The following is a 23,757-nucleotide window of genomic DNA, read 5'->3' on the forward strand; positions in this document are numbered from 1 at the left end:
TTGGATATTGATCCATTATTTGGATATTGATCACATGACTGGAGTGTAGTCACATGCCTCTGAGTGACTAAATAGTTCAGAAGTGCAGAGAACACAGCATTAAAAGGTTGAACGTGTGGGGCTTGTGAGGGACTAACGATAGATCTCAGCATGGAAATTGGTGGAGAAAGCATACGTTTCCTGCGGAGTGGTAAAATATTGTAACACTGGTTTTTTTTTTCTCCTTTTATTTTCTCCCTTCCCTCAACCCTCTTGGGCAATGAACTCGCAGGGTCATGAGAAGGAAGCTCTACAATTAATGGCAACCTACTTACCCAAAGACACCTCGCCGGGCTCAGCCTATCAGGAGGGCGGCGGTCTATATGCATTGGGTCTGATTCATGCTAATCACGGTGGTGACATCATTGACTATCTGCTGAACCAGCTGAAGAACGCCAGTAACGATGTGCGTACAAGATGTAACAGTGAACCTCAATGTGTTGTCTTGTACCTAACAGTGCTGTAGCTGCTTCAGACATTAAGGCAATGGCTACGGAAAATTCTCTTTTTGCTATTAGTGGGATTTTAGGAAGGACTTGCATGCCGATGAAGTGGTTTTTTACCCACTTCTGCCCAAATAAACCTGTCAGTCTTCAAGGTGCCCTGAGACTTTTTGGCTTTGATCATTGCTTTATTTTTTTCGTTCCCTTTGAAGCTTCTGGCATTGCCCACTGTCAGAAAACAGGCTACTGGGCTAGATGGTCCATTGGTGTCGCCCTGTGTGGGCTTTATGTTCTTTGGTGTATCTCCTAAGATCCCCACCACGTTTGTGAATCATTCTAGCTGTAAAGATCACTCTCGTTTGGGGCTTTACTTCACACTGTGTTGCTCCTCATGCGTTCAGAGAGTTGTCAAGATGATGGGGGCGTGGCGCTTAGGAAAAAGTTTCCAATCGGGGTCTGTGTGTGCAACACATTTTGCCCACTGCAGACCTGTGTATAATTGTGCCCCTGTTTAAATAACTCCTTAGAAGAGTGTTAAACCTAAGTCTTCAGAAAATCAGTTGTATGGGGCTTGCAACACTCCTTACTGGGCAGGTCTGCGGGCTGGGTTTGGGAACGTGGCTGCTGTCTTGGTCAGAGGAAGCAATGGTCTGGGGCTGGCTGAAAAAGCAGAATTGAGATTCATAATGAGGGTTCATTTGGCTTTTTTTTAACCGGGGTCAGGCCATACACACACAGTTTCCAGCTTACCGCTCTGGCTGCTTCAGCTGAAGTAAAGGCCTTCGCAGTGTATTACGCTAAGAAGGAAAACGGTTGTGCTTTTTTGTAGATTGTTCGACACGGTGGCAGCCTGGGTCTGGGTCTGGCTGCCATGGGGACGGCACGCCAGGATGTGTATGATCTGCTGAAAACAAACCTCTACCAGGACGATGCAGTGACAGGTAAAGATGCTGCTTCTGAAACAGCCATCTGAGCCCTTGCTAGTAATATAGACGATTTCCAAGCTGCCTGTGCAACTCTGCCCTGGCCTTTCCATGACCTACAAGGGTCATTTATTTTGTTTACATTGGCCGTCATGGGCACGGGAACTCGGTGTGGGAGGGTGCTGCAGCACCTTGGACCTCCAGGCCTAGTGCCCAGCGTCTCAGCTGCCAGCCCCATGGACTGGGGACTCTGCTGATGGCCCTATGTGCTGGGGTCCCAGGTGAGCCCCATGCACCAGGTTCCCCTGGCTGCCGGCCTCGGCTGTGGGTGAGGGTGGACAGGGTAAGGTGGCTTAGCACCTTCCCCCACCCCCCTTTAAAAATGTTCCCATGCCCCTGATTGCAGTGATGCCCGCGGGCCTTGTTGTATTATGCATTGTACAAGCACTTAACAAGAGATAGCCTCTGCCATAAGATGAGCCTAAGAATAGCAGGGAACACGATTGAGTGACCTGATGTGTCTTTCTAGGGGAGCCTTTATTTCATCCATGGGGATCCAAGGAAACGTCTCTTCCTGCTTTTTAACCTGTTTTGGCCCCACATTCCTGCCAGACCTCACCATGACCTTTTTGGCTAGGAGAGGCTGACTGGAGGGGCTCATGAAGGCCACTGTGGCATCGGCTCAGATTAACAGAAGAAATTAGGAGATGATCTGGATCGAGATGCATGTGTCCTGGCATGAGAGAGACATTGAACCTGCAAGGGCATAGCATTAGCCTCAGGGCTTTGGGCTGGTATCTAGCAACCTAAGGTGTAAATCAAATACACCTTCCATGGTGATTTTATTCAAATATGAAGACATTGATGCATTAACAATCTATCTTTTAAGTAGCTTTTATAGTATTTTCCAGGCAGTCATTTTATTATGCTACTGTCTCTGAGGTTTCTACCAGCGTAGCTCTTGTACATGCCATCCATATGCCTTTGCAGTTTCCCTTTAGAAGTGTCCTTCCCTGCTTTCTGTAGCTTTTGGGAGTCAGCAGACTTCATGCTAAGCAGTGGATCTGCTGGGCACAGTGCCTGGAAATTCTGTATGGGTCTGTATCTCAGTAGGGGGAGTCTCTGGGTCTTGTGTTTACATAGGAGTTGATAGACTAGCCTGTTTTGGGAGCACTGCATGCTTTCCTGATTGCCTTTTTCTGCTATGCAGGTGAAGCAGCGGGTCTGGCCTTGGGTCTGGTAATGCTGGGATCTAAAAATGCTCAGGCTATTGAAGACATGGTCGGCTATGCACAGGAGACCCAGCATGAAAAGATCTTGCGGGGCCTGGCTGTTGGCATTGCGCTGGTGATGTATGGGAGGATGGAGGAAGCCGATGCCCTCATAGAAAGTCTCTGCAGAGATAAGGTGAGCGTGACTGTTTCGATAGCGTCATGGTCTGTTTCAGAGACTTCCCTCTGTCCCCGTCTGAAATCTCCAGCTTGGTCAGCATGATCGCTTTCAATAGAAAAGTTTTTTCAAAGCGACTGACTCCATCCATATTATACCTGCTGGGCATGTGTGTCCATAGTCCGTAAAGTTACTCTGAAGGGGCTAGACAATTCACAGCTCAGGTGCCTTTTGCCCCTAGGTCATTAGCGCCAGTCCTACTGGGGCACTAGAGCACCCATGTTTTCCCCAACTGACTGGCTGTTCTGTGGCATGTGCCATGCCTAGTGAGCAGGTGCCTCTAATCTGTTACCCCCTTGATGGAAGTTTCAGAGTCAGGAACAGAGTAGACTCCGAAACTGAACCTCTGAGTCCTATCTGTAGCTGTAGACCAGGGACCGGGAACTTCAGGCCTAGGGACCAGACGCGTCCTTCAGCTTACCTGGATCTGGTCCCGAAGGCTCAGGGGTCCTGCCCCCCCTGGATAGGGGAGTCTGCACTGGTGCTCCAGCCCCCCTGCGAGGCTAGAGCACAAACAACCTACCAGGCTGGGCCCCCTTAGGCTCTGGTGTGTGAAGAGAATGTGTCTTTCTCCTTCTTAGTCAGGAGCCACAGTGAGGGGTTGTTTTTCTCCTGCTTCTCACTTGTGTGTGGCCCCCAACTGATTTTTCTGTGGGTCAGTGGTTCCCCTCACCCCAAAAAGGTTCTCCGCCCCTGCTGTAGACATTTAAATATTGAAGCACTATCTGTGTCTTCCAGGATCCAATCCTACGCCGTTCCGGAATGTACACGGTGGCTATGGCTTACTGCGGCTCAGGGAACAACAAGGCAATCCGGCGCCTGCTGCATGTCGCTGTAAGTTGTGCAGTGTCTGGGCCAGGTAATGGGATACCTGGGGTGGTTGCAGCAAATTCATTCAACCCACTCCCAGAACTCGGTAGCTGCCATGTTCATGTTCTAATCTAAAGCAGTGATGTAAAGGGGACGAGTGGCTCTCTGCTGAATGGAAACACGAAAGCCAAGAGACATTCAGCAAGAGAACCCCAGTATTGCTTAAAGCCTCGTTTCTCAAACTCTGGGTCCTGACCCACCCGAGGGGTCGCGAGCAACTTAGAGGGGGGTCGTGGTATCACAAAGTTTGAGAACCCCTGGCTTAAAGCAACACTTTGCTGAAAAGTAGAACACAGCCTTGGAGTACTTGCTAGCTGGGTTTCTTACCTTCTCCAAACAACCTTCCTAACCGTTTATTGTGCTGAACAGAAACAAGATGGCCTCAAAAACATGGAGTTCATCAGTTTTTTCTGACTAACAGGCCTTTGCTCAAAAAAATAAAAATCAGACTTAAAACATATCCGTGTGGGAACAGTAGGCCTTTGGAAGTCTGTTTGTCCACGATTGCCTGATGAATTCAACTGTTAACTGTACAGTCCTGTGTAACCTCAGGCCTGTATCCCGCATCCAGCCACTTGCATGTAAGCTGACAAATGTTGCAAAATACTTGGGAGTTTGAACCATTCTCCTAACATCCAGTTTCCTCTTTACTAGGTGAGTGATGTCAACGATGATGTGAGACGGGCAGCCGTTGAGTCACTGGGATTCATTCTGTTCAGGTACGGTTTCTAACTGCATCATTCGGTCAGCCTTCCATTTGATTTGTGTGAGAGATTTTTTTGGGAGCATGTGTGTTTCACCCATCTTAGCAGCTGATTTAGAGGGTGAATGTAGTCTGGGTCAGCAGTAGAACCCATTTCCTATCATTATGAGGCTTAATTTTCCTGAGGATCCATTGTGTGTCTATCGCGGGCCGGTCGATGTATTGGTATTTACTGAGATGAGATATAAATAGAAGAAAAAATGGGGTTGTGCAGCCTTGTGTTGTGAGTAGTGCTGTAGACCCTTGTAACGTGCACAGTGCCCTGGTGAGGTGATTTTGCATGTGGGAAATGACATTTTTGGGGCAGATGTGTATTTTGAACACCTACCTGTTTAGTAAAAAGCCTTTGATTGATGCAGTATTTTGTATTTCCTGTGTGGCTTTGACTCGCTTTGGGCCGTGTGGAGGGTCATCATGCACCTCCAGTGAAAGTTGCCGTTTCTGTACATGCTTTAGGGAGAAGTAGGCTTAAATCTAATATGCAAAGTATGGAGAACAGAAAAACGGACTCTTTGAGCTGGTACTGACATTTGTATAACATGTAGCCTCTGCTTCACTGTGTATGGGGAAAGAGTGGATTGAAGTAAGTTTCTGAGAGGCTCTAGCATGTCAAACATCTGTGTCTTTAATTAAACTCGTATTGAAATTTTCCATAGTGAATTGCCAAGTGGAATTAGGCAAGTGAAGTCTAGTTACAAGGAGTGTGATTTAGGGAATGTATCTGGCTGTATCGCACAATGGCTGGGTAGCACAGTTTTGTTCAGTACTTGTTGGATAGAGTAACTTTAAAAAAAAAAAGAGGAAGAAGCTCCAATCATTTGTGGCAGTAAGCTTCCGAAGCATTCAGCAAACAACTTACTTAGCTGTTCAGGAGATCTCCAGAAAATATGACCCCATTGCCTGAAGAGAGTGGAATGAAGTTGGGAAATGAAATTTGGACTTGCGTGTTAATACGGGAGGCCAAATGTTCAGCCTTGTGATTGTCGTTCTGGAATATTGCTACTGTTTTCCTCTTCTGGGCACCTAAATCCCAGACTCGAATGGGTCTGCAGTCTGGACTACACATGGCATGAATCTGTGTGAAATGTGCTAGACTAAGTAATATTTTATTACTAAACACTTTCCTCTTTTGTGATGCCTTTGTCGTGATCTCAAGGCACATACTGAATTTCAGCTAGAACCCTGTGAGTTAGGTGTGTGTCCACTTAACTTCACTGGTGAGGAAACGGAGGCACAAGGTGTGACAACAAGTGTGAAAGGGATGAATCTTCTGGGTCTCAGTCCTGTGCTTTTTGCCATAAACTCGTCTTACTTTTTTTTTTTTTTTTTTAACCTAACGCTCATACTGATGGAATAACGTGTTGTGGATAGCGAGTAAAATGAACTCTCCTTATCAATGGGCAAACCAGAGAGGATGATTGCCCTGTTACTACACTTGCTGGTAGCATCACCACCCTCAACACAATTGTGATGTGAGCTTATGTCCCATCTGTGAGAGCTTCTAAATACATGAATAGAAGCTTTAAATGTCAGCCTTTTGTAGAGACATACTCACATCCCTTCCCCCCAGCACAGCCTGTCTTGTGTGCTTTTTGGGACTCCCTGTTTACTTACCCACGCTTCCTCATTGGAACAGCTATGTTTCTGGCAGAGAGCTGCTTCCATGTGGGCTGCAGATGTCTTTATAAAGCAGCAATGTCGAAACGCTTGCTGTCCCCAGAGCTGAGCATGGGGTTGTCTCTGCTTTGCTCCAAGCCCCAAAGAATTAACTCTGGGAAAGGCAGAACATGAATTACGGGCTTCCCATATGGCTATAGAAGAAGCGCTTGGTAAAGGAACACGTTTCAGGGTTATCAGCGCTTTTGACACTCCTCCCCTCCCTCCCCCCCCCGATCCTCAACCTCTTCTAGGCACTTCTTAAGGTTTCAGGAGTCCTTGCAGTCACCACTCTCAGGCAGAGACTGGTGTCTCTCTACATTCAGATTTGGGGGTTAGACATACAGTTCCTCAAGAGGTCAGGCTGGGGTCCAACACCTATGATTCACCCTTTTACCTGGGGTTATACAGGCTACTACCCAGCCTTCTCCAAGTAGATTACATGTATTATTAAAGCAAAAGCATCACAGGGAGAACATCTGAAAACAATACGCAGATTTACATGCTTACTAAACATACTCAGTAATTGCCATTCAGCCCTATGTGGGCCCTGGCTGACCAAAGGTCTACCTTAGGGCTGCGCAAAGGGGGCAACTGTTCCTTTCAGAGGGGTCCGGGGGTCATGGCTGCTGCAGCAGCTGTGGCAGCTGACGGCCCAGGTCCTTTTAAATAGCCACCGGAGCGCTGTGCTTTAGAGCCCATGGCGTGTTCGAAATGGTGCTGGGATGGGACGGGGCAGGGAGCAGGGGAGGTGTTGTTCAGAGGGTTCGCCCTTTGCCCAATGGCCCGGTGAGTCTATCTGCTCGCCTGGTCTATTTAAACTCAGTTCTTATACCAAAGTCTTGCTTTGACTCCTCCGGCCTCTTGAAAACAGGTAAACCGGCCCTTTCTCCTATCTACCAGGTGGTCAGGCTTCAAGCCAACCTTGGGATTTTGCTCTTAACTCCCCCTTCCCACCTGTGATCCTGGGAACATACAAATGCACATCATTTGTACTGGGTGCAAAGGACTATGAGTGTCCTATAGCTCATATGTCTAGCCAGTCTCCTTATAATGGCTTTTTGAGGTTTTCACATTTTCAGTGTACTATACAGTGTAGTTCTGAATGACATTGCGACCACATGTCGTGTCTGTCGCAGGGAACTTCTTCCCATGTGTTCATACTGACACAAAAGAAACAAAATCCCTTTATTAGCTGCCCTGCTCTGTAACTTTGTGGGCATCACATGCTAGCAGAAAGAAGGATATCCTAGGCATTCGGGTGTTTTCATTGGGCCCTTTGTAAGTACCTCAAGGGAAATGGGTGGCAAAGAGTTCAGGCAAGGAATAGATCACGGGTTCCCAAACGGGGTGGGAGTGGAGGGGGGAAAGGAGAGGGGACGTGAAGAAATTCCTGGGGGGGGGGGTATGCAAGGCAACCCCTCTCCACCCTCCTCCCCCAAGTCAAGTTTTGCTGCCCCGGTCAGTCCCTCCCCTCCCTCTTTTTTTTCCCTTCCTCTTCCTGTGGTGGCGTAAGGGTTTCTCAAAAATCAAAAAGGGGGCGTGATGCCGAAACGTTTGGGACCACTGGAATAGAAAGATGTGAGTAAGGGGAAGAAGCACTTGATTCAAGTGGTACAAAATAGAGCACGGGCTGGCTTGGTGACAGGGTGTTAATGCTCTGCCAGGGTCTGTCTACAGAGCAATTGAATGCCTGTGGCTGGCTTGTGCCAGTGACTCAGGCTCATGGAACTCGGGCTGTGGAGCTGTTTCACTTCTAGGGTTGCCAGGTGTCTGGTATCGAACCCAACAGCTTGTTATTTTTGCCTCCTATCTGGTAAAAAAAAAAATTCTGAAATACTGGACACCTAAAATGTCCGTTACTTTCTGATTTTTTTTTCCCGGCCAGGAGGCGAAAATCCTGGGCTGTCCAGCTCAATACAGAGGCAGCCTGGCAACCCTAGTGCGTACTGAGGAGCTGTCTGGCCCGGCACAGGGAGGCAAGATGGGCCAAAAAGCCTCACTACGCAGTTTTTAAAAGGGGCCATTTTTTTTCTTTGGCTTAACAACTCTCGGGGTTTGCTCCACAAACTTTTTCCTGGCGTTTTTTTTCTGAAACCATCTGGCAACCCTGTTCACTGCAGGTTAGACATTTAGGCTTGAACTGGAGCCTGGGCTCTCTAGGATTCAGTGATGTGGGAGGGTCCCAGAGCTGAGGCCCAGGCCTGAAGGTTTGTGTAACAAAGGAATAGCCCTGTAGCCTGAGCCCTTTCAGTCTGAGTTAGCTGCCTCAGGGCAGCCATGAGGTTTTTTCCTTTACATTGTAGATCCTTTCCCCACCAAAAGGCCTGAGTCCAGTACAGTCCCAATTCCACTCCAGTTTGTTCACTCAGTCTGTTAGAGGCAACATGGCCAGTTGTAAGAGGAGAAGGCCGCGCTGTCTTTCGGAACAGCACCCACTTCATCTCATTAAATCAGATGAACACTAAGTGTTTCAGTGGGAGGGCCCCTTAAAGTATCACTGCTTCAGCATGAAACAAAAGACAGGGCTATGTAGCACTTTAAAGACTAACAAGATGGTTTAATAGGTGATGAGCTTTCGTGGGCCAGACCCACTTCCTCAGATCAAATAGTGGAAGAAAATTGTCATGACCAGGGCTCAACAAATTATAAAATCTACTTGCCCGTGGCGAGTAGATTGTAACCCGGAAGAGCCGGGTTCGGACGATCTGCACGTGCGCAGATCGCCAGACAGCGTGGCTGGCGAGTGGGGCTCGCTGTGGTTCGGCGAGCCCTGGTCATGACCATATATACCAAAGGATACAATCAAAAAAAATGAACGTGCTTCAGCATGGATTGTTCAGAAGAGTTACTCTCCTGGCCGCGGGCCAGTAGTGCAGACCTTGGTGTGAATGGCTGCGTTGTCTAGTGGCTAGAAGGATTTTCAAGTCATCTGGTTCTACTTCCTGCTCTGCCGCTGACTCATTGCTGGGGCCTTGGCTGTTTTGGTGTGTGCTCCCCATTTTAAAATTGGGATAGTTGCTTTTGTAAAGTGCTGTGAGAAGCACAGGTTAAAAGTAGTATTGTGTAAATAGTATTCTTCCTTTATTGGCTACTAGTAGATTTACCTGGCATTGCTCAGGTCCTTAACCCAAATGAGTTTTGTTTTTCTTCATTTAACACCATTGTTCTGGGATGGGGCTATGGATAAGGGGCTCAGGATGCAGGCTGGCTTGCGGGGGAGAGGACAGCCCTCTCTCACCACAGCTGCTTGGAACTAGGTGGTAAGTGCCAGTCATCTCCTCGGGGATGGGTGCATGTCTTCCAGCTGGGGTGGGGGGGACGGACGGACGGACACACACACACACACACACACACACACACACACACACACGCTTGACAAACGGTGGCAAAATCTGCTCGCCAGCCCTGCACTGCGCATTGCGCTGCACATGCCGCTGGTGAACGGGGCGACCGGCTGAAATCTACTCGCCTCGGGTGAGTAGATTCAGTGATTTGTTGAGCCCTGCACACAAACTCACTCTCTGAAATATATAGTAGATAGCTGTGCCTTTCTCCACTCTTGTCCCCTGATGGCCCAGTGAGGTTATAATAGTTATCCTGATCCTCATCTCTGGCTCCTTGCTGCCACCCCTCTGGTTATTCTGCAGTGTAACTCCCTCCTACCAGACCCCTCTTTCCATTTTATGAGAAACAATTGAATTCCACGTACAGCCCATTGTCCTGGCACAACCAAACCCTGGCCTTGCTGTAAGTTATGAGAAGAGGAAAATGCATACTGAATTTGCATGGTCCTACCTCTTACCGTTTGGCAGGAGTTCTTGAACAGTCACACTCACGGACAGACAGACATACGTTTCTAAAATACATAATAAGATGTTAAGGAGACAAGAAAATATCCGCATTGTTATTTAGCATTTACTGCAGTACGTAAAAGGTCATAGCCTGGATCCCATTGTGCTAGATGCTATTCAAACATACCACACATACCAGGCCCCAAAGAATTGACAGGCTGTATGGCAAAGACCTAACAGGTGAATGAGACACACAAGGAAGTTGTGATTAGATCCAGGACACAGGATAACAAATATAGCAGGGCGGACACCACTCTTAGCTGGTCAGTAGATTGATTGCAGCTTTCCCTTGCCTTGCGATTGTCAGGTGGTTGTTTACCCAAACATGGAAGAAATGAATTCTGAGGAGGAACTCGCAGGGGGAGAAGTTGGTGGTTTTAGATTTTGACTGGTACTTTCACCACTCATACACGGCAATGTAGGAGAAACCACCGAAATGCCTATCTCAGAAATGGGCAAAGGAGGCTGATGTGACTGAAGTGAAAGCCAGAATTTAGCTTACAATAAGATAATGGAAAAACGCAACGACAAATAGTCTAGCAGCACCTTAAAGACTAACAAAACATGTATCATGAGCTTTCGTGGGCAAAACTCACATCTTCAGAAGTCCAATTCCAAAATAAATAGGGGACGGGGCGGGGGGGGGAAGGAAGGGGGAAAAATAGTGAATTAGTGTTCATGTTACATGAAGCTGATAGAGAATTGTTCTTCGGTACCCATTGTTTGGGTTTTTTTAAGTCATTAGGATGTGGAAGGTAGTGTGCTAGCTGGGTGATGTCTTTATTCATACCTTTGTGATGGGTCCTAAACTTGTAAATGAAGTTAGGTTCCAAAGCGTCCCTGTGTATTTGGCTTGTGGAATTGGCCTGAAACAACACTGTGATTTTGAGATCCATTAATTAGTGCCCGGGCAGGTTAGTGTTCTCCAACTGGTTTCTGTGTTTTGCCTTTTTTGGATATCTGATTTGTGTCCATTAATTCTTTCCCACAGAGACTATCTATAATAAGATAATGAGGCAGGTATGGAGGGTCTGGCTAAAATGTGCAGTGTGTTGTGAGAAGAGAGCCCTGTGAGTCTGAGTCAGATGCCTCAGGGCAGTATTGGGGTTTTCTTTGTGGTGTAGACAGACTTTCCCCTCCCCCCAGTTTGTGCTGATACAGTGGGCTAGGGAGAGCCAAGGGACAGACTTGAAAAGAAGGGGTGATACACTGAGAGCACAGAGCCAAGATGATTTTAGCAGTGGCATTTTGACTAGATAAGAAGGGGGTGAGTAGACATGCAGTAGGTTGTCAGAGCTAATTGCGTGTGTGAACTTTTGTTTACAGAATGTCGGTCAACAAAGAAGAAATGATTCACCTTTTCTGGACAGCAGTCCTCCCAAACCTGCTTAAAGCGGGGCACCCAAAACTGGAGTTACCCCAAATTGCTGGTCACTTGACATCTTGATCGCAAGTTGCAAAATTGTCCTATTCATCATCGGGGGGGAAAAATTGATTCTCGTGCGATTCGAGAACTTCATTATGACAACCAGTATGCACTGAGCAATTTATAAATATTCTGAGTTCCCTGCATGAGCAGCAGGGGTCTCCCAAGAGCTGTTCTACCATGCACATGGGCACAATCTATTCTTCACTGTTCTTGTGTCTCCAGAAGCCAATTGGTACTGTTTAACCGACCCTCTTTGTTTCTGTATACAAAAGGAAAATTCCACACACTCCTTCCATTCTTTTAGGGATCTCGCATCGAAACAGGTTCGGGCAGAACATTTTTTTTTGGCTCTTGGTGCTCACTGTTACTTCCCCTCTCTGCCAACACAAAGCATAATTTATAACTTCCTGCTATCAGGGGCAGCTTTCATTTAAAACATCTCTTAGGCGTGACATCTCTGTGGGGCACTAGCTACTCGCCTGCTTCTGCAGGTATTTTTTTTTTAATTTCCTGTTGCTGTGCCTCTCCATAATTTTGACCTGAATATTGTCTCTCTCTGCTTGCATAGCACTGCCCTATGAATAGCAAAAATAGGGCATCCTGCACAGAACATGGCAACTCTTTTTAAACAAAGCTATAGATCATGCATGCTAAAATCTAGCTAGGTAAACTGGAAATCCTCAACTTACTCGTATCCCCATTCCTGTCTATTCCTTTCCACATCCTTTCCTTGGCTTCCAGCATTTGCTTGGACTCTGAACAGCCAGTATGATAGCGAGGAGCCCTAAACACTAAGCTACCTGACCTCTGCACAGCCGAGGATTTCATGTAGTCTTTGGATGCTTAGCAAAGGAATCTTGAGTAGGAGCCGAAGTTATTTTACATCTGTGTTTGACACTGGTGCAGCCACTGCTGGGACTCTTGTGTTCATTTCTGCTGTGCACAATTTAAGGAAGAAGTAGATAATTTGGAGAGGGTACAGAGAAGAGCCGTGAGAATGATGAAAGGCTTAGACACCCTGTCTCATAGTGAGATTCAAGGAGCTAAGTCTAGTTAGCTTAAGAAAGAGAAGGTTAAAGGAGTAGCTTGATTAGTCTCCGAGTACCTACATGAGCAACAGATATTCAGTCATGGGCTCTTGTAGCAGAGAAAGGAATAGCAAAGTCCAATGACTGGGAGTTGAAACCAGACAGAATCACAGAACACTAGAACTGGAAGGGACTTCGAGAGGTCAAGTCCAGTCCCCTGCCTCCAATACCATCTAGACCAGGCATGTCCAAAGTCCGGCCCGCGGGCCAATTGCGGCCCGTGTTCCAATTTAATACGGCTCCCGCTTCCTCCCCCTCTCCTGGCTCCCCAGCGCTCTTTTGAACTGGCGCGCCCAGCGCGCCGCTTCCGGCCGCGCCGCCGCCGCCACCGCCCATGGCCTCCGCGGTCCTAGAGCCTGCCCTGTAGGTCACGTACGCAGCCCCGCTCCCCCGCTCGGCTGTGGGTTCGCCCTGTCCCCGGGCCGCCGTGAGGCCGGCGTGCCCTGCGCTCTCCGCCCGCCTCCGACCCTGCGGGCCCTCCGCCTTGGGGCTGAGAGTGCAGGGACGGCCCTCACGCATGTTCACTTCTTCAAATCTGGCCCTCTTTGAAAAAAGTTTGGACACCCCTGATCTAGACCATCCCTGATATGGATATCAGACCTGAAATGGGTACACATTTTGGCATTAAGGATAACTAACCAATGGAACGTTATACCCACGGTTGTGTGATGGATTCTTCATCATGGGCCACTTCTAAATCAAAATTGGATGTTTTCCTAATAATTCTGCTTTAGGAATTATTGTGGGGCAGGTCTCCGACTTCCTCCTGTGTAGCACCGGCCAGAGTAAATGATCTCTTCTGTTGTGGAATCTGGGAAAACCTAGTGAGCTAGTGGTGAGTAATTGAATAGCATTATGTATGCTAGGAGTATCCGTGTATAGTTGACTAAACGATTAACTGATAAACCTGGGCTTCTCGGTTAATCCTATTGACTATACCCCCCCCCCCAACCTTGCTGCCTCTCCTAGAGGCAGCAGCGCAGAGAGTGAAGGGGCAGACGGGAACCGGTTCATGTGGGAAGCTAGCTGGTGGGCTGTTTCCTAACCCTATACCAGTTCAGACCTCAAATAACATCAGTGGTTTGCTGGAGACTAATTGGATGTGCTTGCCTTTGAGAACCAATAGAAGAATGGGCACCAAAACTAGCAAGTTCAGCGAACTGCTACTCTGATGTTTCACATACAGTTGGGGAGTTGTTGCTCTTTTGAGTTATTTTTTTGATGGGAGTTGTCCCGTTTGACTTGAAAAAGCCTTAAATTTTTATTAGACCTAATCTCTGAGCACAATGGGTCATGCTCCACTCTGGATAAGGCATGTTTCATCTTAAGTACTGGAATGTGATCAAGGCTGCTCCAGGAAGAGGGCAGATTGAACTCTGCAAATGGTTCTGGTGCGGAGATGATCCCGAAATAGGAGAATGGACTTGCTTAATGATTTATGTTTTTCCTAGGCAGTGAGTGCTACTGCTGTAAGATAATTATTTTTAATAGTCCCATTACACGCTCTTAAACGTGTTTTCCTTGTGGACTACAAGTCAATCTGTGAACCAGTCCTGCAGCATACTCTTCACAAATACTAAAAAAAACCCCAACAACCCCAATATGACATTTCTTTTTCAAATCTGAGATACTGTGTTTAGCTATCACATCTGAAATGACTTCACAGTGCAGTGTTTGTTGATGCAAAAAGAAAATTAATGTGAAAAGGAAAGTTTTAACACACAATCAGTATGCAGCAGAAGTATTGTGGTTCTCAAATTAGTTCATGAGCCCATATTCTGAATTGTTAATTATTCAGTGTTTGAAAGGTGTTTGATTTAATGAATTAATATTTCCTGAGGTCACACCTCTTTGGTCAAATGGATACTTCTGTTGCATATTTTATTGCTAAGAAAGGCTGGGTGCATAGAGGAGCATGTATATAACAAATCCCTGGAAATAATTGTTCATGGAGCTAACTCTGCCACTGGTTTGGAAGGAAGAATGTCTGAGTGCATTTGGCCTTTATACCGGTGATACTGACACACAGCCTCTGTGAAACAGAATAAAATGTAAAGTTGACATTAAATGTTATTGAAAACATCAACCAGTGATAATTTTGGGGGTAAGCTGTTGTGATTCAGGAAACTTTTACCAGGAAGAGTAATTAGCTGGTGGAACAACCTATGAAAGAAGGCAGGGCATTCTCTGACACTTTAAATCTGTACGTCAGGATTGAGTGTCTCTAAAAAAAGATGGTCTAATCTAGTACAGCAACAAGTTATTAGGCTTGATGCGGAAATTACAGGGTGAAATTTACAGCCTGCTGGCGGGAGGTAATATTCAATTATTACAGTGGTTCCTGCTATTCTTTCAAATCTTTTTTCCCATTTGTGGTGAGTTTAACACTTTTCTTATGGGTTGAAACATAAATTCTGACAGCTGGAATTGTCTTAACAAATACATCAGCACAGAAAACAACCTTGATGTGGGGTAAGGAGAAACTCAGTGCTTTAAGCCAAAAATAACCCTTACCTTATGAGAAAAGATGGCATCGCCATTTGAGAGAGTGCTAAAATCTTGCTCTCACTTCAGGATGACCTGTGACATTGTGAAGTGCATGTAAATAGTTGTTTAAATAGTGAAAATTAAAAATTTGCATTAGTAGCCAAAGCTGAAAGACGACTTGCCCCAATTTGAAATAATTTGTAGTAGCCTTTGTCACTAATAAACAGGCCCATACACGCAGGGGAGGCGTGAAGGGTGCGAATGCACGCGTGTACCCCATCCCCCAAGTGATTCCAATTCTGGCCACTGGGGGAAGGCAGGAGCAGAGCGCTGCATGACACCCGCCCCCTCCCCCCCCCCCCCCCCAGTTGGGAGGTTGGGGCTGATTTTCCTCCCTTCTCCCTCCAGGAAACTTGACATTTTCAAGGGGTTTAAATAGAAATGGATATAAGCTGGCTAGTAGGAAGTTTAGACTTGAGATTAAACAAAGGTTTCTAACCATTAGAGGAGTGAGGTTCTGGAACGGCCTTCCAAGGGAAGTAGTGGGGGCAAAAGATCTACCTGGCTTCAAGATTAAACTAGATGGGTTTATGAAGGGGATGGTTTGATGAGATAACATGATCTTGGTAACTAATTGACCATTCCTTATCAGTGGTAAATAGGTCAATGGAGGGATGATAGGAGTTACTATAGAGAACTTTCTGGGTGTCTGGCTGGTGAGTCTTGCCCACATGCTCAGGGTTTAGCTGATTGCCATATTTGGGGTCGGGAAGGAATTTTCCTCTAGGGTAGATTGGCAGAGGCCCTGGAGGTTTTTCGCCTTCCTCTGTAGCATGGGGTACAGATCATAGCTGGAGGATTCTCTGCATCTTGGGGTCTTCAAAGTATTTGAAGGCTTCAATATCTGAGTTATAGGTGAGAGGATTATTCTAGGAGGGCGTGGGTGAAATTCTGTGGCCTGCACTGTGCAGGAGGTCAGACTAGATGATCATAATGGTCCCTTCTGACCTTAAAGTCTATGAGTCTATGAGAAATATGTAATGGCGCTGTCATTACAATAGTCGATTTCCCTTTCAACAGTGATGAGAAGGTGAGAGTACATGGAGATGAGCCGCATCCACTCTGATTTATTTAGCACTGATGTCACACTCCCTTCTCTGTATCCCTCCCTTTTTTCTTTTTTCTCTTCAGCATCTGAAGAAGCGTGTTCTATCTCATGAAAGCTTATGCTTTAATACATTTGTTTGCCTTTAAAGTGCCACCAGACTCCTTGTTTTTGCTGAGCCAGACTAATATGGCTGCCCCTCTGAAATCTTTATTTTAAGACTTCTTGGCTTTTTTGCTAGGGAGCTAGATAGGGAGTTGCATTTAAAGCAGGAGGAGACTTGGGGATGTGAAAGTACTCCCTCGTTATGGCTTACTTCTAAATTATAGGGTGGCGCTGATATTATGTTGTCCCAGTATACATTGGTTCCGGACTAACATTATTGATGCTTGTAGGAACTGTTGTATTATAAGTCCTCCCATTCCTCGTTCCTACATCTCTCACACAAAAAAGACCAATTCGTGCAAACAGAAGTTAGTTGCAGGAAAAAAATCCCCGGCTTTACATAGGGATGTGAATGACTAGTCGCTTACCCCCCCACTGCTTCTACCAGAAAGAGGCAGCAAGGGCGGGGGGGGAGGGAGTAAAGGAGGTACTTCAAAGCAGCAACGCCACATGGAGTCCAGGGTCAGCTGGGGAGTCCCTTGTTGATCCCTGCCTCCATGTGGCACTGCTGCTTTGAAATGCTGCAGGGAGCACAGGGCCAGTGGGGGATTGCTTGAGTCCCCCGCTGACCCCAGGCTCCTTGCAGCGCTTTCACCTTTGACGTGTAGCAACAGCCTTACGGCTGTTGCTACACTTCAAAGATGGAGGCGCCCTTATTGACTAATCGAATAATTGATGCAAATTGCATCGACTATTGGATTAGCCAATTTAATCTAAATTTAACATACCTAGCTTTACGTCATTTCACTATACGTTCACATTTTTGGAAAGTATCTTTGACATATAGTGGGGATGTCCTGTAGAACACAATATTATAGTACTTCTTATGTTTGTGTCTCATAAACTGTACACATTGTAAGTCAACTCTGAATGATAGTGTTCAGCAATTTTTTACCAACATTGTATGCCAAAGTTTTTCTTGATTGCTTGGAGGGAAGGAGAAAGATCACAGTGAAGTCTTAATTTCTGTAGCAAAAGGGTCCAGTCTGTGCTCAGTAAGCCTCTTACATCAGCCTGAGCACTTCATGAAGCATTCTGGTAAGTGCTCCACTGTGCTTGAAATCAGGTAGGAAGGTAGGTGCGAGACATAAGGTATCAGGAAAGTTGTGGGTTGTCATGGCTGTAGCCAGTGTGATATACTTGGGTGACAGGTGCATACCATTTTTAGGAGCCTAGCAGTAGTAGCCTCATTACTTGGAATATACAAAAAGAGACTGGACAAATACTGGAGAATATAATGCAGACTAAGTGTGAGTCATTGCCCCTTCTAGTGGGTGGTTCCCAAAAGGAAAAAAGTCTACTACAGCTGCCAACTAAACTACTTCTGTGTATTACAAAGAGTACAGTAAAAGCTCAGTGTTATGAGCCAATTAGGAATGGAGGTTGTTGTAACTGAACAAAATGTTATTGTTCTTTCAAAAGTTTACAACTGATCATTGACTTAATACAACTTTGAAACTGTACAGAAGAAAAATGCTGCTTTCAACTGCCTTAATTTAAGTAAAACAAGTACAAAAATCATTTCCTTATCTTATCTGGTCTCTTAAAAACTTTTCCTTTTTCTTAGTGGTTTGTTTAACATTGTACTCTACTGTATTTGCAGTTCTGTTGTATTTCTAATAATAAGTATAGAAATTTGGCCCTAAACTACTGACAAGTATATTTTCAGAGGGTGGAATGCCTGTTGCTTATACTACACTCATTATAAAAGCAGCATATTAATGAGATATCATGAATGATGTCTTAGTTTTTGTTATTTTTAGAAAGAACCTCGACATATTGACCACTCAGGGCTGGTTTCAAATTAAAAGCAACACTCACACATACACTCATCTGACTTGCTCCCTCAAGATTTAGACAATCTGTTTTCTAAGGCTCATGTAGCCTTTCTTTGAGCAAAATGTAGATGACAACTTTTTTGTGGCTAATTGAATACAAATCTAAGTGACATTGTGCCGTGATCTGAACCTAGTATTTACTTGATATGTTAATCAGGAAGGGGAAATATTTGGAGAAACTAGTTAAAATCTTGCCTTGAAAACATTAAAAGGGTTTTATTTCCCCTCTCACCTATTGTATCTTTGCCTTTATGATTTCCCTTAAAATGAACCTTTTTCCTTAAACAAACAAAATCTGAAGAGCAACAAAAATGCCTTCATGACTTAGGGGAAAATTAAAAACTGGATTTAAAAGTTCTATGAGCATTTGGAATCTTCACCTTAGATTGGTACAGGAGAACCCAAAACTGAAAATGATTGTAAATTACAGGTTGAACCTCTCTAGTCTGGTGCACACTGGTCTGGCAGCATCCGTGGTCTGGCATGATTTTAGTTAGCTGGATGTCCACATCACCATTAATGGGTAGCAGGTTTAAAACTAATAAAAGGAAGTTCTTCTTCATACAGCGTGTTGTCAACCTGTGGAACTCCTTGCCAGAGGAGGCTAGGACTATAATAGAGTTTAAAGAGAAGCTGGATAAATTCATGGAGGTTAGGTCCATAAAAGGCTATTAGCCAGGGGATAAAATGGTGTCCTTGGCCTCTGTTTGTCAGAGGCTGGAGAGGGATGGCAGGAGACAAATCGCTTGATCATTGTCTTCGGTCAACCCTCTCTGGGGTACCTGGTGCTGGCCACTGTCGGTAGACAGGCTACTGGGCTAGATGGACCTTTGGTCTGACCCAGTACGGCTGTTCTTATGTTCTTATCACGGTTTCCCATGGTCCCATGAAGTTTGTTCACAGCCACCAGTGCTGACTCTCTGTGTTCTGTTATTTAGCTCTAATGTACCCTTAAATGTCTTCTAAAAGCCCAGGAAGCAGTGGAAGAGTTGATAAAGCTGCAAATTCTCTGGTTCGGCATCAGACGGATCCCTAGGGTGCCAGATTAGAGAGATTCAACCTGTAGTGAAACTGCCTAGTCTGTTTTCATTAACCACAGCAAAGTGTTTTATAGAAAATAAATAGCATTCTTTAATAAAGTCATCTAAGACTTTACATGCTTGTGAGTTTTAATAATCAGAGTTAATGTTAGTAACATCAGGAAACTGGTTCCAAAAATTGCCTTTTAAGACCAAAGGATAAGTTTTTTGTTTAAAGTGCTATGTGATTTAGGAGCCTGGCTCATTGAAAGACCATTGGAATTAAGTTTCTAAGAAGAGCTGGGTGATATTTTTCAACTGAAAAAAATTCCCGAATTCATGTAGTTTTTGGTGAATTGTTTCAGTTGAAAATGAATTAAAGAACTTCCATATATACATTTTCAAAATGAAATTTTTCACTCTCCTTTCTTAAATCACCTTCTGTTTTATTACTTAAACAACAAAGAAAGGTAAAACAGAACATTTCAGGTCAAATTAAGCATTTCATTCAACTCAAAACAATTTTTACTTTTTGTCAGAATTTTTGAAAAATATGTTTTGGGTCAGCTCACAACCAAACCTTTTCCCTGATTTTTTTTTTTAATATTTATTTTCAAGAGAACTGAATAATCTGTCATTTGCATAGCTGTTCTCACAAGTGCTTAAGGTCTGAGCTGTGTTTGGAAATTCAGTCAATAACATTTTAAGTTAACAATAAGGCATGTTTTGGCTTGTATTTTCTTTGTTTTGTTTAACCATCCTAGTTATATCAGAGTAAGCACTAGGTGTTGACAAAGTTATACTGGTAAAAAAGTGCTTATCTTTATAGGACTTATTCGTCTTTCCTTGTAGAAGTAAACTATATTGGTGAAAGCAATTGTATTTTGGGATAACTGAATCAACATTGGGGAAATTTTTATGTGTAGACAAGACCATTGAAATTGGATTTAAGACACAGTTTTCAAAATCACATGAAAGACTTTGGAGTTTAACTCCTCATTAGAGGCAGGCATGAGAACTGTTGTAATGAGTTTAAACCAAACCTAGGTGGCTCAGCAGTCTGTATTGTTTTTAATCCCACCGAAACCTGAAACTTTTTCTTCGTGAATTAACACTCTTCTTAGTCTAAAATACTTTCTCTGGTAGGAGTCATTCTTAAGATTTTTTTTTTTAAATTGCTAAATCCTAGCATGCATAACAGATGGGGGAGAAACACATGGTCATGTCTGGTATGATGATTTTAAAAAAATGCTAGCTAGCGTTCAGAATTTATGAAAGACTTATGTAAGACTGTAAATATAAAATTTCATTACTCAATGACAAAACAAAACATTAGTGGATTTCTTTATAATGCATGAAGTTAGCAGTGTTTTTTAATTGGATAATTTAAAAATGGACTGTTTAGAGAGGGAGCTTTCATGGTAAAGCCAGGAGAACATACTGGGATACTTGAACCGTGAAATGAAATAAGTCAATTTGTTACATACTGTTTAGTGATTTGATGAGAACTGAACCTCACTCTTTTTTTCAATTAAAAGTATCCTCCATATTTCTAGGAGTGTACTTACGTAAACAGGAGTTCTTATAGGACAAAACTTTCCCTTTGAAAGGGACACTGTTATTTTCATTTTTAAATGTATCAGGGGCTCACATACAAAGTTTCTAGATAAATGGTGTTTGAAATTCAGTCAAAAAAATAAAAGCTGATTAAAAAATAGATGCCAGTTCTTTTGATTAGCTTCCTATTTTTAAAATATCTCTTTCTGTCTTGCTGTTTGGAACACCCTTGCAGTCTGAGGAGAAACTGATTATACAGAGAAACCTCAAAAATAGCTATCTACAAAGTGTTGTCAAATGGAAAAATAAACACGGTACAGAGAGAATTTTTCTTCTTTCAGTTAGTTGGTGGTTAGTTGTATAGCAAGAATAATTGAGAAATTCAGACAGAAGCATATTTTAATGAAAACCGTCAAGAAGTTTTATACAGTAAGATCATTTTATGGTGGTATTAAATACACACCTCGGCTACGTCTACACTGGCATGATTTTCCGGAAATGCTTTTAACGGAAAAGTTTTCTGTTAAAAGCATTTTCGGAAAAGCGCGTCTAGATTGGCAGGACGCTTTTCCGCAAAAGCACTTTTTGCGGAAAAGCGTCCGTGGCCAAGCTAGATGCGCTTTTCCGCAAAAAAGCCCCGATCGCCATTTTCGCGATCGGGACTTTTTTGTGGAAAACAAATCTCAGCTGTCTACACTGGCCCTTTTGCGCAAAACTTTTGCGGAAAAGGACTTTTGCCCGAAAGGAAGCAGCAAAGTATTTCTGCAAAAAGCACTGATTTCTTACAGTAGGAAGTCAGTGCTTTTGCGGAAATTCAAGTGGCCAGTGTAGACAGCTGGCAAGTTTTTCCGGAAAAGCGGCTGATTTTCCGGAAAAACTGGCCAGTCTAGATACTGCCCATAGGTATTAGAATGTTGGTACTTCTGTGTCCATTGCGTGATAAAGAACAGGTGCTCCTGCAGCAATTTCTGGTGGACAGAGAGATACCTTCTGCGGTTTTCATATTGCAAGTTTCCAGGTTGTTCAAAGTTGCATCAAAAAATTTGCTGCTCTTGAATTTTTTATTTTAATTTCTGATGTTACATACGATATACAGCATAAAAATAAATTTGTAAACCCCTACCAACATCTGCTGACCTGCCCTTTTTATGTACAAGCTCCTGGAGTTGACTTGTCCATTGCAGTAAGGAAATAGTTGAAAAATACTGCCTCCCAGATAAATGCTGTAGAACACTTGCCAGTTTGCTATCATGCAAGGTTGTATTAACAGCTCGAAAGGCTAGATTTGTAATGTGCTTAATATTGTATGGTTTCATGTTAAAGATTTGTTGAATGATTTTTGTATGGAAGTTTTTATTTTGGGATCATTTGGAAGCTGAAGCTTATTGGGAGCGTGCTAGACATGTGTTCCGTGAACTTCGCTGGCAGCCAGTCAACTTATGAATAGAATTCAGGCTATTGAGTTTTAATCTGTCAAGCCCTAGAAACCCCTCTTCCCTCATAGTATATTGCCACAAGTGAGATTGTGGGAGCCGCTCAGAGGGCATTCTCTGTTGTTGGGGTTAGAGGGTGTTCCTTGAGTTTAGAACCTACTCCCCACCTGCTCTCCCTCTCCTCCTTCCCCCCCCTTTGATCTGCAAGATCCTAAACTCAGAGCTGGCTGCAAAGCTTATAATTTCCCCCTTTTTAAGGCTGTTGAGGAAGGTGTGAGTGGAGGTGGAGATTTTTATGAGCAGTCCTTTTTGTCTTTGTTTATGTTGCAATTTTTGATGCTGGGATAGGCAGCCAGAGCAGTAGATGAGCATCTGCAGATACATATTAAAAAATCGAAAAAATAAATATCAGTAAGATGACGGAACCGTTCTATCCCATATCAGTATGTACTTTAACTTCGTTGTAAGGCAATCTTATCTTGTTTGACAAGCACCCAAAGACGAGCACCCAAATCTGAGTTTCTGTAGCATACAAAATGTCAAGCAAAGTGGAAATTGCACAACTTTAATATGCTATTTTGTACTTGGGACCTATAAGGGTTTCTGGATAGTTGATTTAGCACAAATGGGCCATATCCTGTAAGAATTAAGAGAACTGCAGCCCAACTGCTGATTTTTTTTCTTTTTGTACTTGGGTAGGTTTCAGGCGTTAAGGGTTAAATGGAATTTTTGAACTTTTTTTGATTAAACAAAGAGTGAAGCTTTCATCCAAAAAAGGGCTTGAATTTTGCTGGTGAGTGATTAACGGCATTATAAACTTTTATAAATCATTTTTGTTTATGCAGATACCTATATGTACTAGAAGTTGAGAACTGTAAAGCTTTCTCACTTGGAAGTGTAGCTAAAAGGAAATATGCAATGGCAGCAAAAAGACTTATTTCCAAACAAGTTTATTCAGCTTCAGGCTGATGATAGCAGTTGGAATTTCTGTCTGTCTGACTTTTCTGCGCCATGCACAGTGTAATCTTTAGCTGCTGTATAACAAATGGCTCACCCGCAAACAATAACTTCCTTCGTAGGGGAGTATCTTATGGATTACTAATGGAGGTAATTCATTTTAGTTTCTTCTGTAGTCGTGTAGACTCTGTTGCTTAACTGCAGACTCTACTATCCAGTATATGACTTTTTGAAAATTCCCTATCCCTGTCTTCCTGTTCATACCTTCTCCTTGCTCATCACCAAGCTCTTGGGGTATTCTACCCTGCATGGCTGACTTGGGCTTTCAGGGTTTGGGCTAACAGGATGTTGAATTATGGTGTAGATATCCAGCCTCAGGTTGCAGCCCAAACTCTAGGGGGCTCGTCTACACTGGCCCCTTTTCCGAAAGGGGCATGCTAATTTCACAGGTCGTAATAGGGAAATCCGCGGGGGATTTAAATATCCCCCGCGGCATTTAAATAAAAATGTCCGCCGCTTTTTTCCGGCTTTTAGAAAAGCCGGAAAAGAGCGTCTACACTGGCCCCGATCCTCCAGAAAAAAGCCCTTTTCCGGAGGATCTCTTATTCCTACTTCGAAACAGCCCCTTAGCCCAAGACCTGTGAGTCCAACTCAGCTGGCATGGGCCAGCGAGGGGTTTTTA

At 44.2% G+C, this 23,757-nt stretch overlaps 1 protein-coding gene across 1 annotated transcript in view; it reads left to right on the plus strand.

Annotated features, from left to right (window-relative positions):
• PSMD1 (proteasome 26S subunit, non-ATPase 1) overlaps window positions 1-23,757 on the plus strand; it is a 126,221-nt gene that overhangs the window by 26,311 nt on the left and 76,153 nt on the right. The window contains exons 12-16 of the mRNA XM_075938171.2: window positions 272-445; window positions 1,312-1,423; window positions 2,616-2,812; window positions 3,593-3,688; window positions 4,379-4,443. Of these exons, the coding sequence (XP_075794286.1) occupies window positions 272-445; window positions 1,312-1,423; window positions 2,616-2,812; window positions 3,593-3,688; window positions 4,379-4,443 (644 nt within the window). The remainder of the gene's footprint in view (window positions 1-271; window positions 446-1,311; window positions 1,424-2,615; window positions 2,813-3,592; window positions 3,689-4,378; window positions 4,444-23,757) is intronic.

Source organism: Pelodiscus sinensis, chromosome 10 (assembly GCF_052426305.1).
Source record: "Pelodiscus sinensis isolate ZL-2025 chromosome 10, ASM5242630v1, whole genome shotgun sequence".
NCBI classification, from domain to species: domain Eukaryota; kingdom Metazoa; phylum Chordata; order Testudines; family Trionychidae; genus Pelodiscus; species Pelodiscus sinensis.